This window comes from Gossypium hirsutum, chromosome A05 (assembly GCF_007990345.1).
Source record: "Gossypium hirsutum isolate 1008001.06 chromosome A05, Gossypium_hirsutum_v2.1, whole genome shotgun sequence".
Lineage (NCBI taxonomy): Eukaryota > Viridiplantae > Streptophyta > Magnoliopsida > Malvales > Malvaceae > Gossypium > Gossypium hirsutum.
Window position 1 is genome coordinate 109,488,776 of NC_053428.1, and position 15,209 is coordinate 109,503,984.

General features: G+C 32.2%; 2 protein-coding genes across 3 annotated transcripts; both read right to left on the minus strand.

Annotated features, from left to right (window-relative positions):
• Positions 1-3,640: 3,640 nt before the first annotated feature.
• On the minus strand, positions 3,641-7,600 carry LOC107962224 (uncharacterized). Of its 2 annotated transcripts, XM_016898543.2 has the most exons (8): positions 7,306-7,524; positions 7,075-7,145; positions 6,886-6,988; positions 5,472-6,629; positions 5,307-5,369; positions 5,007-5,227; positions 4,549-4,667; positions 3,641-4,051 (listed from the first exon to the last, which is right to left on the minus strand). In XM_016898543.2, the coding sequence occupies exons 2-8, from the start codon at positions 7,141-7,143 to the stop codon at positions 3,934-3,936; spliced, it is 1,851 nt and encodes a 616-aa protein (XP_016754032.1). In that variant the 5' UTR covers positions 7,144-7,145; positions 7,306-7,524; the 3' UTR covers positions 3,641-3,933. The 2 variants fall into 2 exon arrangements, with proteins under 2 accessions (XP_016754032.1, XP_016754031.1); XM_016898542.2 differs by having other exon boundaries at positions 7,075-7,600.
• Positions 7,601-12,959: 5,359 nt separating this feature from the next.
• On the minus strand, positions 12,960-14,307 carry LOC107962223 (uncharacterized). The gene is made up of 2 exons (XM_041114558.1): positions 13,254-14,307; positions 12,960-13,180 (listed from the first exon to the last, which is right to left on the minus strand). Exons 1-2 carry the CDS (start codon positions 13,854-13,856, stop codon positions 13,175-13,177), a joined length of 609 nt encoding a protein of 202 aa, XP_040970492.1. The 5' UTR covers positions 13,857-14,307; the 3' UTR covers positions 12,960-13,174.
• Between the last annotated feature and the right edge of the window lie 902 nt (positions 14,308-15,209).

Consider the following 15,209-nt stretch of genomic DNA (forward strand, 5'->3'; position numbering starts at 1 on the left):
AATCCTCGAGGCAGTGGTACAAGCGATTTGATAGCTTTATGAGAAGGCAGAAGTACACAAGAAGCAAATATGACAATTGTGTGTATTTGCAGAAGCTGCATGACGGATCTTTCATTTATCTACTCTTTTATGTTGATGATATGTTAATCGCTTCGAAGAGCCAAAAAGAGATAGATAAGTTGAAGGCTCAGTTGAATCAAGAGTTCGAGATGAAATATCTATGTGAGGCCAAGAAGATTCTCGGCATGGAGATAAGTAGAGATAGACAGAGAGGCAAGCTTTGTTTAAATCAGAAGCAATATCTGAAAAAGGTATTACAATGTTTTGGTGTAAATGAAAACACAAAACATATAAGTACCCCACTTGCTTCTCATTTGAAACTCAGTGCTCAATTATCTCCGAAGACTAAAGATGAAAGAGAATATATGGCGAAAGTCCCATATGCTAATGCAGTTGGGAGTTTGATGTATGCGATGGTGTGTACAAGGCCTGACATTTCACAAGCTGTTGGAGTTGTGAGCAGGTATATGCATGATCCTGGAAAAGGACATTGTCAAGCTGTGAAATGGATTCTACGGTATCTTCGAAAAACCGTAGATATTGGTTTAATTTTGGAACAGGATGAAGCACTTGGTCAGTTTGTAGTTGGATATGTTGATTCCGGCTTTGCTGGTGATTGAGATAAACGTCGTTCAACTACGGGGTATTTGTTTACTTTTGCGAAAGCCCTAGTGAGATGGAAATCTACCTTACAATCTACAGTAGCAGTGTCTACTACAGAGGCAGAATATATGGCAGTTACAGAAGCTGTTAAGGAGGCTATTTGGCTTAATGGATTGTTGAAAAACTTCGGAGTTGTTCAAAGTCACATTAGTCTATATTGTGACAGTCAGAGCGCTATTCATTTAGCGAAAAATCAAGTCTATCATTCAAGAACCAAGCATATCGACGTAAGATATCACTTTGTGCGGGAACTCTTTGAAAAAGGAAAAATTCTACTTCAGAAGATTCCGGCAGCAGATAATCCCACAGATATGATGACCAAGGTGGTAACAACAATCAAGTTTAATCATTGTTTGAACTTGATTAACATCCTGAGAATTTGAGCACCTTCAGGTGTATGGCGCTCGAGAGTGCATTTGTAGGTACTACAAAAGATAGGTTTATCGAATTTGGGGAGTTGAAGTAAGTGTGTGATGATGTGTTTATCCTAATCAAATCTTCAAGGTGGAGATTGTTGAAAAGTCAACAAAGGTAGGAAGCAACTTGTTAAAAAGGTGAAGCAAGTTGCACCGAATGTTGAAAAGTTGAATGGGATAATTGCAATTTTGGTCCCTAATTTTTTAGGCCATTTACAAGTTAGTCCCTGAACTTCAACTATAAATAAGCCTTTTCATTTTTCATTTCAACCATCCCAACCAATCTTTCTCTCTTAGTTTTCTCTCTTCTCCCATTTGAGAATTCTTAAGGAATTCTATTTGTTTGTAATATTTTGGAGATAGTAAATTTATCATCTGGTGTTAGTGCCCGAGGACGTAGGTATAATTTACCGAACCTCGTTAAAACTCTTGTGTTCTTTCTTGTCCTATTTTTCTTTCAATATTTGAGGGTATAATAGTAGTATTTAATTGTGCTATTAAATTACTATAGAAGGGATATTCTGACTAAGGAAAGACTTGGTATTTAAGAGATCCTTGTGATCCACCTCTCTTCCCTGGGAATTGAACTTTGTGTGATTTTTTAGTACAATAATTTACACGCTTTCGACCCTATTGGAATAACATATACAAGTTCAATTATATTCATTAATAGGAATATTGAATTGTAATGAATGCGGATACAACATCAATCTACATCTTTATCAACTCGTCAATTGATTTCTTATTGCATCCAAATCAAATCCCTTCCATAACACATATTATCCAAAGGACCTTTAAATTTGTTTAAATATTCAACACAATAATGGATTATAAATCTTGATAGTTGAATACATTTCAAAATATTATATACGATTATATTTTTCCTTCCTTTAAGAGAGAACTCCTATGATTGATGTTTAGGTTTGTAGAAGAAAGCAATAACTATTTTTTTTTTGTTAATTGATTCTTGCATCACTTTACAAGGCGCCCTGTATAGGTGCACTAGAGTTGCAAAACCTTGACTGAATCAACCAACTTCCTTAAAAGAATTCAGTAGAAGAAGATACATGCAATGGACCCTGTTGTCAGAAAAGTTTGGCAACAACATTCCCCTACCATTTGGAGCATATCGATTCATTTCCTTCACAATTGCATGTAGGGGAGCCCGTTGGACAAGTTTGTCTAAACCATGTGCGCTTTACTCGATTCCCATCTAATTTCTTCTTTGTTTTATCTTTACTCGGATGTCACATCAACATTACTAAATTCGATTACCATCTCCTTAACAATTGGAAATTCGGTTATTAAAGCAAAATCTGTTAGTATTATAGTTGTTTCCCGTATGAAAAAAAGGAATGTATGTGTTTCCAACCCTCATCTCTCCAACAAGGTGACAAACAATTCCAGTATCATAGTGAACATTGTCATCGTAGATGCTACATATAAATCAATACTCTTCAAGAGTTCTACGATATGTCCACCGACCTTTAGAAACTTTAAATTATACTGAGCTTGAAATTTTCAATCTTCTTACAACAACAAAAAAATCACAAAAGAATTTACCAAAAGCAAAATCTTAAAAATATTTTTACAAAAATTGCAAAAAAAAAAATAGAGTTAAAAATTTTACCATATTAACAACATAATTTGCAATATGTCCTTCCTGAAACATTGATGCGACAATTTTTCCTCAAGAAAAGAAGTTCAAAATTGAGTGGGGTACTATATTGGGGAAGTCAACTCCCATGGTTTTTTATTTTCACTTACTAAATAAGTTGGTTGGGACAGCAAGAAATAAATTTCCTAGTTAAATTTCAAATCCCTAAATTCAACACTTATGCTTGTTGAGATATCGCTGATTGTACTTTACAGTATTTCCCTTCTAACATGCAAATAACATACAAGCAACTAACTATTGTAATGATTTGATAAAACCCTATATCATTGAGACATCCTTAAAAAACATATTTAGGAAATAATTTTTGAAAAAATTATTATAGTAAATAATAAAAATTTTACAACATTTAAGTAAAAAGAAACCAAATGTGTTGTCAATTTTTTCAGTATTATTAAAATAAATTTCAGCAAATAGATGTGATTTTTGTTTTAATTCTTTTGAAAAATAGAAAATACTAAAAATGAACTATTTGGTTGATAGTTTCAAAAAAAAGTTTTTAAAAAGTGAAAATAAAAAAATATATAAAAATTAAAAAACGACAAAAATGATTTAAATCCATATAAATGTTTCCAACAATTTTTTTTATTTCTCATTATTCAATTATGAGAAATTACGTACAAAATGAGTTTTTATATATTTTAAGTAAATTATGTGTGTACTTTTCGGCTTAAAACTTGCAACATTATTATCCTAGCATGCTAAAACACTTTTATCTTCTTATTTAAAGGTTAAAATAAATTATAAACAATTTTAAACATTGTATCAACCTCTAACTATTAAACTTAAAACCATGCATAAGTGTATTTGAAAATGGCACCAACAGTTGAAACAAAATTTTATTTTTACTTTCAGATTCAGCAAAAGTGTATTAAAGAACCTCAGACTGCATCAATTACAATCCTAAAATCAAGTTCTGCCCCTATGCTCATAAAGCCCAAAGGCTTACAAATAAAAATTGAAAAAAAAAAATGGCCCCAGTTCTGGTGTTAGAATTCACAACCCTTAAAGGCCAAAATCAATCTAATAACTAGTTTCCATAATGAACATAGATGTTTGTAGGATAAGACTATAGATAGCAGTAAGAAAGATCAATTTAGAGTAGGAGCCAAAGTTAAATCAGATTAGCGAACATGCTACATTCTCCTTTGACAACATGAAATCACATGTCGAATATATGGAAGCAGCAGCTGCCCTGACAGCCAATTCCCTGTCAAAGCTGTCCCCACTCCCTGATCTGCATCACAACATATTCATCTCTATCATGTAAAATGATTCATGAATATCAATATCCATCACTAAACACAAAATGCAGGAACATGCAGAAGAATATAATGGAGCTAGCATTCTCAGATGCCTTGGTGGATTTTGTGTTTAGTGATTGATAGTAACCTAAGCTATATTAAGCTATATATTAGCATATATAGAATGTCCTTCTTGGGGGTTTGCAATCGGCCAGATATAAAGGCTAAGGGTTGATATGTATCTGAGGCCAAGGATTGATGTCATGTACTGTGAATGAAAGTGCAAAAATGCTTTAAAACTTAGCAGGGAAGCAAAATTTTGAGGACTTGAATGATGAGCAAGCAACAAACTACTTTTGGACACCCAGTTCCAACATTTTTATATTTCATAAAGAAATTATTAGTCATGGGAGGTTCCAATGGATATAAAAATCTATAGGCATACCCGATCATCGTAATAAAGAAAATAAGAATAAAACTTCACTGAAACCTGATATTATTTGCCGGTGCTCCTTGTTGCGGTAAACTGTAAAGCACGTTCCAGTGCATATGTTGCAAGCCCTGGTCACAATGCAGTTGCATCCCTTTTATTTGGTTGGACCAGATTTCCTGGAATATAAGTGGGAAAATAAGAAGCATCATGAATACATGAAGGTTCTACTTAAAGAGTGAACAGATTGAGAAGAAAACAAAACTTGAAGAGGTAAAATTCAATTAAGTAGCATACCAACCGATGAATGACCTATTTTCAAACAACACCAAAGGTGCTTGGCTGTAATAAAAGGTATGAGCATATCATCCAACTCTCCTATTTACAAGGGATTATTGACAAAAGAATATCTAGGTTTAAATCGGACACTCAACTACTAAACTAGTAATAGAGAAAGTTAGCATAGTAATCTTCTAGGTTTAAATAACGATAAACATGTCAAGTTGTCTGCAACTTACAAGCTGTTTCTCTTCTTCAGAGAGAGCTTTATCCATCTGATCAAACAGTGAACTCCATCTTGCTATATGCATATCAGCAGCAGCATCTTGCGAAAACCCATCAGCAGAAGTTCTGGCGGTATTATGATCACCCCCTTTGTTAGAGGAGAATTCTTTTGATATTAAAAAAGGTAATTCTGTAGTAATTACAGCTCGCACTTTCTTCTTGCTACGTCGCAATGCTGCAAACACAAAGCAGAATACACAAAACGGGAAATACTCATATCCTATCTAAGAACAGTTTGACTGATGGAAAAATACCTGAAAGACGTCCTTTAATATCTTGCTGAAGAAGTTCCAACCATTGAGACGCAACAGTGGCAGCTGAAACATCAACGTGCCATTTATTTCAGTTAGGGCATTCTTTTCTTCATCACAGTCACCATAAAAACATGGATCATCTTTATAAAAAATACAAATTCTCACCTTTTATGGAAAGAGAAGAGGCACTGTTAAAGTTCGTTGATTCCTCATTTGACAAAGAGCTAGCATTCTCAGATGCCTTAGTGGATGATGACAACTTCAGTGCTAGTGCATCATCCTCACTGACTTGGTCTACCATGCTTGAATCACCATCTCCACTTATTTCCTCTGAATTTGAAGAAATCGGCTGATGCATTGGCACTAGATAACCTCTTGCTCTCTTGTCCATAGTTGTAGCATTTGGAGGCCCATCTTCATGGTAGCAACTGAGATGATGAAAACCTGAGTCATCCATATTTCCATGATCCATCTTACCAACATCATCTCTGGTTCCACTTTTGACATGACTTGCCTGCTTGCTTTCTGAATGCAAATTTTCAAGTTTTTCAGACTTCACTAAGGCCTCTATTATGGAATGGACCTGTTTCCGATTTCTAACATGATTTATAATCCCAGGGTTTAATCCATTGAGCAGTCCACTTGGGGCAGCAATTTTTGTGAACCTGTCTACCTGTTCTTTCTTTGCAAGCTCCATCTTCTTCTTGAGCACATCATTCTTACTTTTCCTCCCACGTTGCTTGGGCATCGGTATTCCCCCATGAGATGATGATAGTACACCGTTTTGCATAGATACGCCTGCATGGGATGATGAGAATAGACCACTTTGCATTGATATACCCCCATGAGCAGATGAAAGGAACCCATTTTGCTTCATCTCTTTCCAAACTCTTAACGAGTCTTTCTCCTCCACTGGACCAATAGAACTTCCACACTCTGAAACATCCTTTGGCTTCATATTTTTGACATGTTTGTGACGAGTTAAATCATGGTTTACCGAGCTAGAAACATCTTTCGCATTCAGATCCAAGCGAAAGCCTTTCGAGGTTAGACAATTACTCTCTTGTGAACATGGTCTTTCAAACTTTTCTTCATATTCCGGGTTGTTATCACAGGATTCGGTTATAGCAGTTGGAATGTCAGTGTTAAGATCAAGAGGCAGACAGATTGGAGATAATTTTTCCCCTTCAGCAGTTCTTTTGACTTGAGAACCAAAGTTGAAAGTTACTGGAACCTCATTAACTTGAGATACTACTCCACTAAACTGCAATTGCCGACTAGAATCTTTTCTTTTCATAGATTTGGAATTGTGGCCATTGAGTTCTGCAGTATTCAATGAAAGGGGGAAAAAAACAATCTTTTCAAAGATGCAAAGTTGCATGGTAACAAACAAAAACACTTTCATTCTTGTATAACATTACAATTTTTCCCTTCCAAATTCAATCAGAAAAAGAAAAAGGTATAAAATGAAGCTAACAAAGCAATAATCAGTTCAAATGTTTTAAGAAGATAAATTGACCAATAATTCAAATAAATGACAATTCCCCGCCTACACACACAAAAAAGCATGAAAATTTACCCTCAGAGCGGATGACAGAATCAAGATCTCTCATTTTGATTCCATTAAGTGAAACATCATGTTTTCCTTCCAATTCATCAATGCTTCTCTTCACACCCACAGACTAAAAAACAATCCAAAACCATGAAAATTAATAATAAATTTTAAAACCCAGAAAAAAAATAAGGAAAGAGGAAACACAAACCCAACCTTGGAATCAGATCCAGGCATCAAAAGCAAGCCTTTAGAAACCATGGCAGAATCAGCTTGGTCTTCCATTTCTTTAAAAAACCCAAATTTCAAATTTCAAATTTCAAAACTTGACAAGAATCAAGAAAAGCTCCCAACTTTGGAACAAACAGAGATTTTGCAGGAAAGGGTATTTGAGATTATGTAAAACTGAATGGAAAATCAAAGAGGAAGAGAGATTGAAGGGTTTACCAAGGACAGATCTGCCGGGTTATATTTGAATGTTAGTTCAAAAATTTTGGATTTGAATTTGTAGGAAAGAGAGGGAGAAAGGAGAGAGAGAGAGGGAGAGCTCCTTTATATGATTAACAAACGATCTTGTCTGGGAATGGGATTTTTATACGCAACTAAATTGAAACTCTTTTTCAATTTAATTTAAACAAAAAAGGGGGATTTTTGCTGTGTTTGAAAGAGGAGTTGCATGAGTTTAGTGGTTGTTCAAATTCAAATACAAGGTTTAATGGAGGGAGATTTATTTAACCCCGACTGCCCATCCATTAAAATTTTGGATATTAATTCTATTTATTATTTTATCTCATCAGTATATTATGATTATATCTACTATTTTTAATATAATACTTAAAGTTATCTAACTTATTCTTGCATTGACAATAATAATCATGCCAATCGAGTTAATAAATTATATATATAGTATATTCGTCTATTTAATTTTTTATATGTCCAAAAATTACATTTAAGGCTTAGAATTCAACATTTTCAAATTTTAGGATATCACTTTGATAATAATTAAAAATTGTACAATAAATATATTTATAAAAAAATTATATTAAAATAAATGAGATTTTAATTATTTGGGTGAACTTGAGGTTTTAAGAATTCTAATGACTTGTGTTCAAATCCCGGTATGTATTGATCTAAGTTGGAACTATTAGGCTTTAGATCAAATATAAAAAAGACAAAAACAATAGGGTAAACTAAATAGATAGTCACCCAACTGTAAAACATTTTATTTTAGGCACCCAAAAACAAAAAAATTTACAATTTAAGCACTCACGTTACATAATTTAATCAATTTGGTCATTCCTTTTAAAATGATTAAAAGTGGAATGGAAGTTTCTCTTAAATAATAATATTTTAAAAATTACCTTTCTCTGTTTCATCATCATTTGTTCATCATCACCATTCTTCACCGATTCTTCAACGTGAGTTGAAACCAACAGCATCACCCCCATCGCCATCTTCTTCTCTGACACCATGTAGAAAGTAGTTATTCAGTTAGATGGATAGTTGTTGTTAGTAGTAGTTAAGTAAACAGTTAGTTTTGTCAATTAGAAGTAATATTATATCAAGAATATCTGTAATCTTATTGAGATTGATGAATTGAATTATTCGTCACTTTCAACTTATGTTCAAGCTTCTTATCTATAGTTCATTAACTTCAGTGCTCATTTTAACATGGTATTGGAGCCAAATTCATTGGCCATTTGAGCTCTTCAATCACGGTCAATTCTTTGTCTCTATTATAGGGGTAAGGTTTGGTGATTGTTTTCTTACGTTTTTTCCTTCCCAATTTGATTAGAAGTCCATTATGGTTAATTTGGATCAGTTAACAACCATTGGTTTCAACCATCCATTATATCTTCATCCTTTCGATACTCTAGGAACTTTGTTTCACATCAATTAGTTCAATTGAAAAATTATAATGTTTAGAGCAAGTCAATGAAGATTGCTTTGTTGTCAAAAAATAAACTTGATTTTGTGGATGGTACTTGCGAGAAGGAGTCTTTATCATCAACTCTTCATTCACAATGGGAACAATGTATTGCCATTGTGCTCTCTTGGATTTTAAATACCATTCGTCAAGAACTATATGTTAGAATTGTTTTTACATCAAGTGTTATCCTTCAAGCCCATTATTGAAATTTTAGAGCCCTAAGCAAAACAATAAATTGGACCCCTTTTTTAAAAAAATTATAAAATGTAATATAATAAAAGTTGAAAATTTTTTGGGCCCTAAGAGATTAAGCATTTATGGGAAAAAATTAAAAGCCCTAGACATTTAATTAATTTATTTTTGTTTGGAAAATCACTTTAAAAGCTAAAAAAAAAATTTTGAGGGCCCTAGACGGTTGCACTCTCAAACAACCCCCAGTATCAGATATGTTGCCTTAGTTTGGAAAGATTTGTAAGAACGATTTGATAATGTTGATGGGTCACATGTGCTTTTTATTTATCGTGAGATTGCTTCTCATAATCAAGGTACTTCCTCGATCTTAGTTTATTTCACACGAATGAAACTCCTGTGGGATGAATACGATACTCTGGTCCCTTTTTCATCTTGTGCTTGTGAAAATGCTCGAAAGAACCTGCAACACATTCAGCAGCAACGGTTGTTTCAATTCTTGATGGGATTAAATAAGTCATATGTTGTTGTTCATAGTCAAGTATTGTTAATGTAGCCATTACCTTTAGTCAATCAAGCATACTCTATGCTTATTCAAGAGGAAGCTTAGTGGCAACATTCTGGAGTGACTTATCCTTCTGAGCCAACAGCTTTATATTCTTCCGATTAACAACAAAGTTCTCAACAAAAGCAGTTCAATGGCATATGCGATCATTGTAAAATTCAATGTCACAAAAGAGAGAGAGAGAGAGAGAGTTGTTACAAGTTGGTAAGGTATACGGTTGACTTTAATTTACCAAGAAGAAGTTTGGGCATCCCAACATGGTCAATAATGCTATAGCTAATAGTGTTGATGATGGAATTGCACTTGCTAAAACAGTGAATACACCTGTATTTGCACCTATGTTCACTCGGGAACAATATCAGCAGACTTTACATTTGCTAGGTTTTGAATCTACTGCGTTTGTTGGAGGAACAACTCACATGGCAGGTACAAATACTCGATTTAGGTCTTCTTGAAATTGTCTCTATGAGTACAGTCTTTGGAGTGATGGTTTCATCAACTGCGTATTCCACTACTCTAAATTCTCAAATAATATAGTGATGTAATAGTAAATTCCTTGTATGTAGTGTATGATAAATAACCTCTCATATTCTGTCTTTGTACAAGTACTTCTATTAGTCAAACCTTTAAGTGTATCTAAAAAAGAAGCTTAACTCATAAATTGGTACCTAAACTATATATTTTTCTCATTTTGGTACTTAAACATTTTTTTCTTACAAGTGGTACCTAAACTTTTTCTTTTTCTCCAAATTGATACCTCTGTTAATTCAATCGTTAGTTAAATTGTTAATTCTATTTAAAAAAAAATTAAAAATTGACATGTGACAAAAAAAAAGACAAAAAGTATTATCTCATCTTTTATATATATTGCTTTTATTTTTTTCTTTCTTTAGAATCAGATCAGGCTACTAATTCTTAATTTGATTAGTTCTTCCACTTCGATCAAATAATTTATTAAAAATTCATAAAAATAAAAAATATTTAAAAAATAGAGAAAATCAGTTTGATTGTTTTTTAGCTTGGTTTAATTGGCCTGTATCAATTTGCAAGTCAATCGATTCAACTCCTATCTCCGAATCAATACCCCAATTGGTCCGATTGGGCATTCTGACTTGGTTTTGAAAACACTGGTTCATCAAGGAAATAACATTTTTTATCTCGTTCGGTCAAGCAAGCAAGTAATGAAGTTTGAAAACAGAATTAATTGCTAGCATCTCAATCTTAGGAGGATGAGGATGAATTGCAAGCATCATTTATATTATCATTCATTACAAAAGAAGAAATAAAAAAAATGAAAATAGAAAAAAAAATAAAGAGAGAGAAATAATGTAAGAGAAAAAAATGAAAGAATTAAAAAATATATTTTTAAAAGTTTATATGCGCGGAAAATTATTATTGGTTGCAATTATTTTTTAAGGATATAATATTTTCGTGTAAAATGGGTAACAGAAGAATAACTTGGGTATTGCTTGTGACTAAAAACTGTTTAAGTATCAAAATGGAAAAGAAAATTATATAGTTTAAGTACCAAATTATGGGTTAAGCATTTTTTAAAGTATATTTAACAGTTTGACTAACAGATGTATTAACTTAAAAAAATAAATAACTGAAGTATCACGTGTGACAAAAAAAAAGTGATAAATAACTTCTCATCTATTTATCATTTTTTTACACTCTTTTATTGAAAAAAATAGAATAAAACCTGAAAAATGTGTTAAAATAAATACTAGCTCCACACATGTACCACATTTATATTGATGTATATTGAATAATACTCCAACCAAACGTAATGATAATTATACTTTTATCAAGAATATTCATTTTTTTTATAATTTAGTATTTAATTACGATTTTTCTAAGAATATTGATTTTTTCTTATAATTTATAATTTTATTTTATTTTTATTATATTCTTTTTGTTTTAAGGCTAAAATTAAAATAAACAAATTATATTCCTTTCTCTCTTTTCCTTTTATCAGTAATTTATTTTCGGTTTTTATTTATCTTTTCTTTATTTATATTATTATTTAAGTTTTTAATTGAGTAACAACTCGGTTAGAGAAATTATAGACATGCTTTTTTTTGTAATTAAAATAAGTTATATTATTTAAGGTATTTTAATACTTTTAATTAAAAAAACAAATAAAAAATATGAATATATTAGGATTAAAGGTGCTCATGAGTTGAATTGGGCCAATTTCAAATAAAGCCTATACAAGATATTTAGACTAACTTTTTAAGCTCGGCCCAACTAAAAAATGGGCTTACTATTTTGCCCATACCTGACCTAAGTTAAGAAAAATAAACTCAAATTTGACCCAACTTGCACATATTTGATTTTTTTTTTAGATTAGTTTTTCAATGCACTAAAAAAATGTTAAAATAAAATTTTTATAACATATTAAAATTCCATTAAAAAGTATTTATATTAAAAATAGTACCATAAATGTAATAATTTTTTTATTATATTAAAAAACACAAATAAATATATTAAATATTTTATTGTATTAAATATAATTTTTAAAATTTTATATGTTGAGTTGGGTTATTTAATTGGGTAATTTTTATTTTAAATTTTGAGCAACGAGTTTAATTATTATTGAATTAGTGATTTAATATAAATATAAATATATATAATTATTATAATTTAACATATATATAATTAACATAATATTTTTATAACATGATATATTCAGATTAGGCTTGGGTAAAAGATTTTGTGCCTTAGGCTAGACTTACATAAAAAATGAGCCTCTGAAACCTATTTTTTGACCTTCATCTTTTGTCCAAATCTTTTCTTTTTTTAAACGGATCTTTAGGTCTGAATAGGTGACTCTACCCATAAGCAAGTTTAGGTAAGATATGAACCCGAACCAATTGTTGTATTAGTAAAACTTTAATTTAACATTTATACTTTTTAATTTTATTAAAAATAAAAAATAATTGACTAAGTCAATGACTATCAAGTCAACTCAACATTAATATTATTTAAAAAACAATTAATATTATTATAAATCAATATAACAAGTCAACTCAACATTAATATTTATTTAAAAAATAATTAATATTATTATAAAAAATATTTATTTAAAAAATAATTAATATTATTATAAAAATAATTTTGTTTATTCCATAACTGAAAACATGAAATTTGTTACCCTCCACCCATCATCATTTTCAATAGCCAAGTGACGCGCCGACGCCGTCGCTTCGCTTGTGAAGTGCCTGGTCAACATTCGTAGGGATAGAGCTTATAGCTTCAGTGTATAGAATAAGTCATTAAGACTGACTGCCATGCCTGATTGACCACAACCACCTCTTCTTCCGTTGAAGTCCGCATTGGAAGGCACACTGGCGTCATCCTATATCAGAATTTTTTAGTTTGCCTGGAAACTGGTTCTAATGAAATGCTAGCTGATTTCCATGTGAAAAGTGCTTGCAAATTATAGGAATTGAAAATGAAATCATCAGTTACAGCTTTCTCTTGATCCAAACATACTTGTATTCTAAGTGCTTCACAATAATGGTTGAATACCACCATTTCTATAAGAATCTGATCTTAATCAAGAGACCCAATTTACAGATTGCTAACAATACATTATCAACAAAAAAATATTTATTAAAAAAATCAAATCATCCCTGTTGTTCAATTCCCCTGCAACAGCCAACAATTCTTGAGCTGCGAAAGAGCAGTTTCCCTGAAACTCTTAACCTTCACTAAACAAAAATGGGTGCACTTTAACCCTAACCCTGAACTCACTTTAGAAGTCTTCAACAAATAACAAGCTGGTGCCAGCCCACACCCTTGGCCCTGCACCACAATCCCCCATGCCCTCGATACCTCTTCCTTTTCATCGCTCTCTTCATCATCTCCTTCTATTTGTTCAACAAATATCACCCCATCAGGCATTGGAGTCTCACCTTTCTCCCATTTTTGCTTCACCGAGACCCAGTTGTTTTCATCGGCTTTTTCCGTCCGGGTTCTCGTCGTGTTGTCGTCCGAGTAGACGTGGACCAAAAGCGGCGATTCCGGCAGCTTCTTGACGATCTCGACCACCGAATCTCTCATCCACTCGTCTATTTTCTCGTACACCAATTCGTTCCGTTTCTTCTCTTGTTGTTTCGGCAATGGTTGAAGGTTTACCTTAGACGTCGAGATCTTCTTCGTCGACGTTCTTGGTTTCGACGATTGTGGATTTGAAGCCATAAAAGAACATGGGCGTCCATTTGGGTTATGGAAGTTGAAAAGACCGGGCGATTGTTGGCGTCGAAGACAAACGTTTCCACCACAACCAACACCGCCCAATACCGCCATTGTTGATCCTCTTGTTCCCCTGTGAAATAGATTCAAGTTCGACCAAGGAAACAATTATTAAAAAGAACCTGGGATTTTAGATTGGAGGAATGGGGTATGATTATATATATATATATATAAAGAGAGTAGAGTTATTATGCGGAGAATCAGAAAAGGCGTGTTGGGTTAAAGATGTTTTCTTCACTTCAAGGCTGTTTGGCTTCCACGAAATTCCAACCCAACCTTTGATTCTCTACTCCCAATCCTTACGGGCAATTCGTGCAACCTATTGATTTGGGATAAGATTAAAAACACCCAATCTAAATGGAATGATAAATGGGCTAAATTTTTTGAAAAATAATTATCTATTGGTTGATAGCAAGAGAGTAGAAGATAGGCGAAAAGTAGAGGAAAAATACCCAAGTGGAGGAGGTACAAGAGAAGCGGGTCCTGTTGTGTGATGAAGGCGTTCTCCACGAGGACTGGTCGCATATGACTGTGGGAGAATCAAGATTGTTGAAGTGTGATCGGACGGTTGAAAAGTGGAGAATGCGACAGTTGGTGATGGCACATGGTTACACGCTTACAATGCATGCAGAGTATAGGCAGGCACACGCACCGCCCTCTTACCAACCGTTTTCTTAAACGTTTGCCACATGACTTCCATGTCAGCAAATATCCTTTTCAACACCCAAAATATTTAAAATGTGCAATAATTATGAAGTAAACAAAATAATGTGTTTTAAATTTTATCTGATTAAGTAGTAAGAAAATATTTGAAAGGTTTTTTAATTATCCTATCATGGATAGAGTCGGGTTTAAATATGATGTTGATATATTTTATATTTATTCAAGTTTAGTCTAACAAAAAATATTAGTCTAAAATTTTATCCAAACTTCTTATATTTGTAAAAGATTAACTCAAACTCATTTTAGATTTACTCATATTATTTTTTAAATTAAAAAAATATTTATTTTATTTTATTTTATTTTATTTTATTTTAATATTTAGTATTTAATAATTTTATACATTTCCTATTTATTGAAAATTTTTATACAGTCATCTTAATATTATTTTAATATAAACATTACATTAAAATAATATTATATATTTAGTATAAGTTTGTTTTTTAATGTGTTATAAATTACATAATATATAAAAGTAATATAATATAAAGTATTATAAACTTAAAAATGAGTTAGGCTAGGGCCTTGCAGGTTTAAGCTCGAGCTCGAGCTCGACCTTTATTTTAAATGAGTCTAATTTTTTTGTCCAGACCTATTTTTTGGACTTAATATTTTTACCCAAACCCTCCTAAATTTCGAGTGAATCCTTATGCTTGAACTGGTATCCCAACCATAAATAGATCTAAC

What these genes read in the sequence shown, in the direction of transcription:
- LOC107962224 (XM_016898542.2), bottom strand. Translation starts at nt 7,143, where the DNA reads ATGGAAGACCAAGCTGATTCTGCCATGGTTTCTAAAGGCTTGCTTTTG. An exon ending in TATTAAAGGACGTCTTTCAG is followed by an intron (nt 5,228 to 5,306) that starts GTATTTTTCCAT and finishes TTGTGTTTGCAG; the next exon opens with CATTGCGACGTAGCAAGAAG. An exon ending in GCACCGGCAAATAATATCAG is followed by an intron (nt 4,052 to 4,548) that starts GTTTCAGTGAAG and finishes GTTGTGATGCAG; the next exon opens with ATCAGGGAGTGGGGACAGCT.
- LOC107962223 (XM_041114558.1), bottom strand. Translation starts at nt 13,856, where the DNA reads ATGGCGGTATTGGGCGGTGTTGGTTGTGGTGGAAACGTTTGTCTTCGA.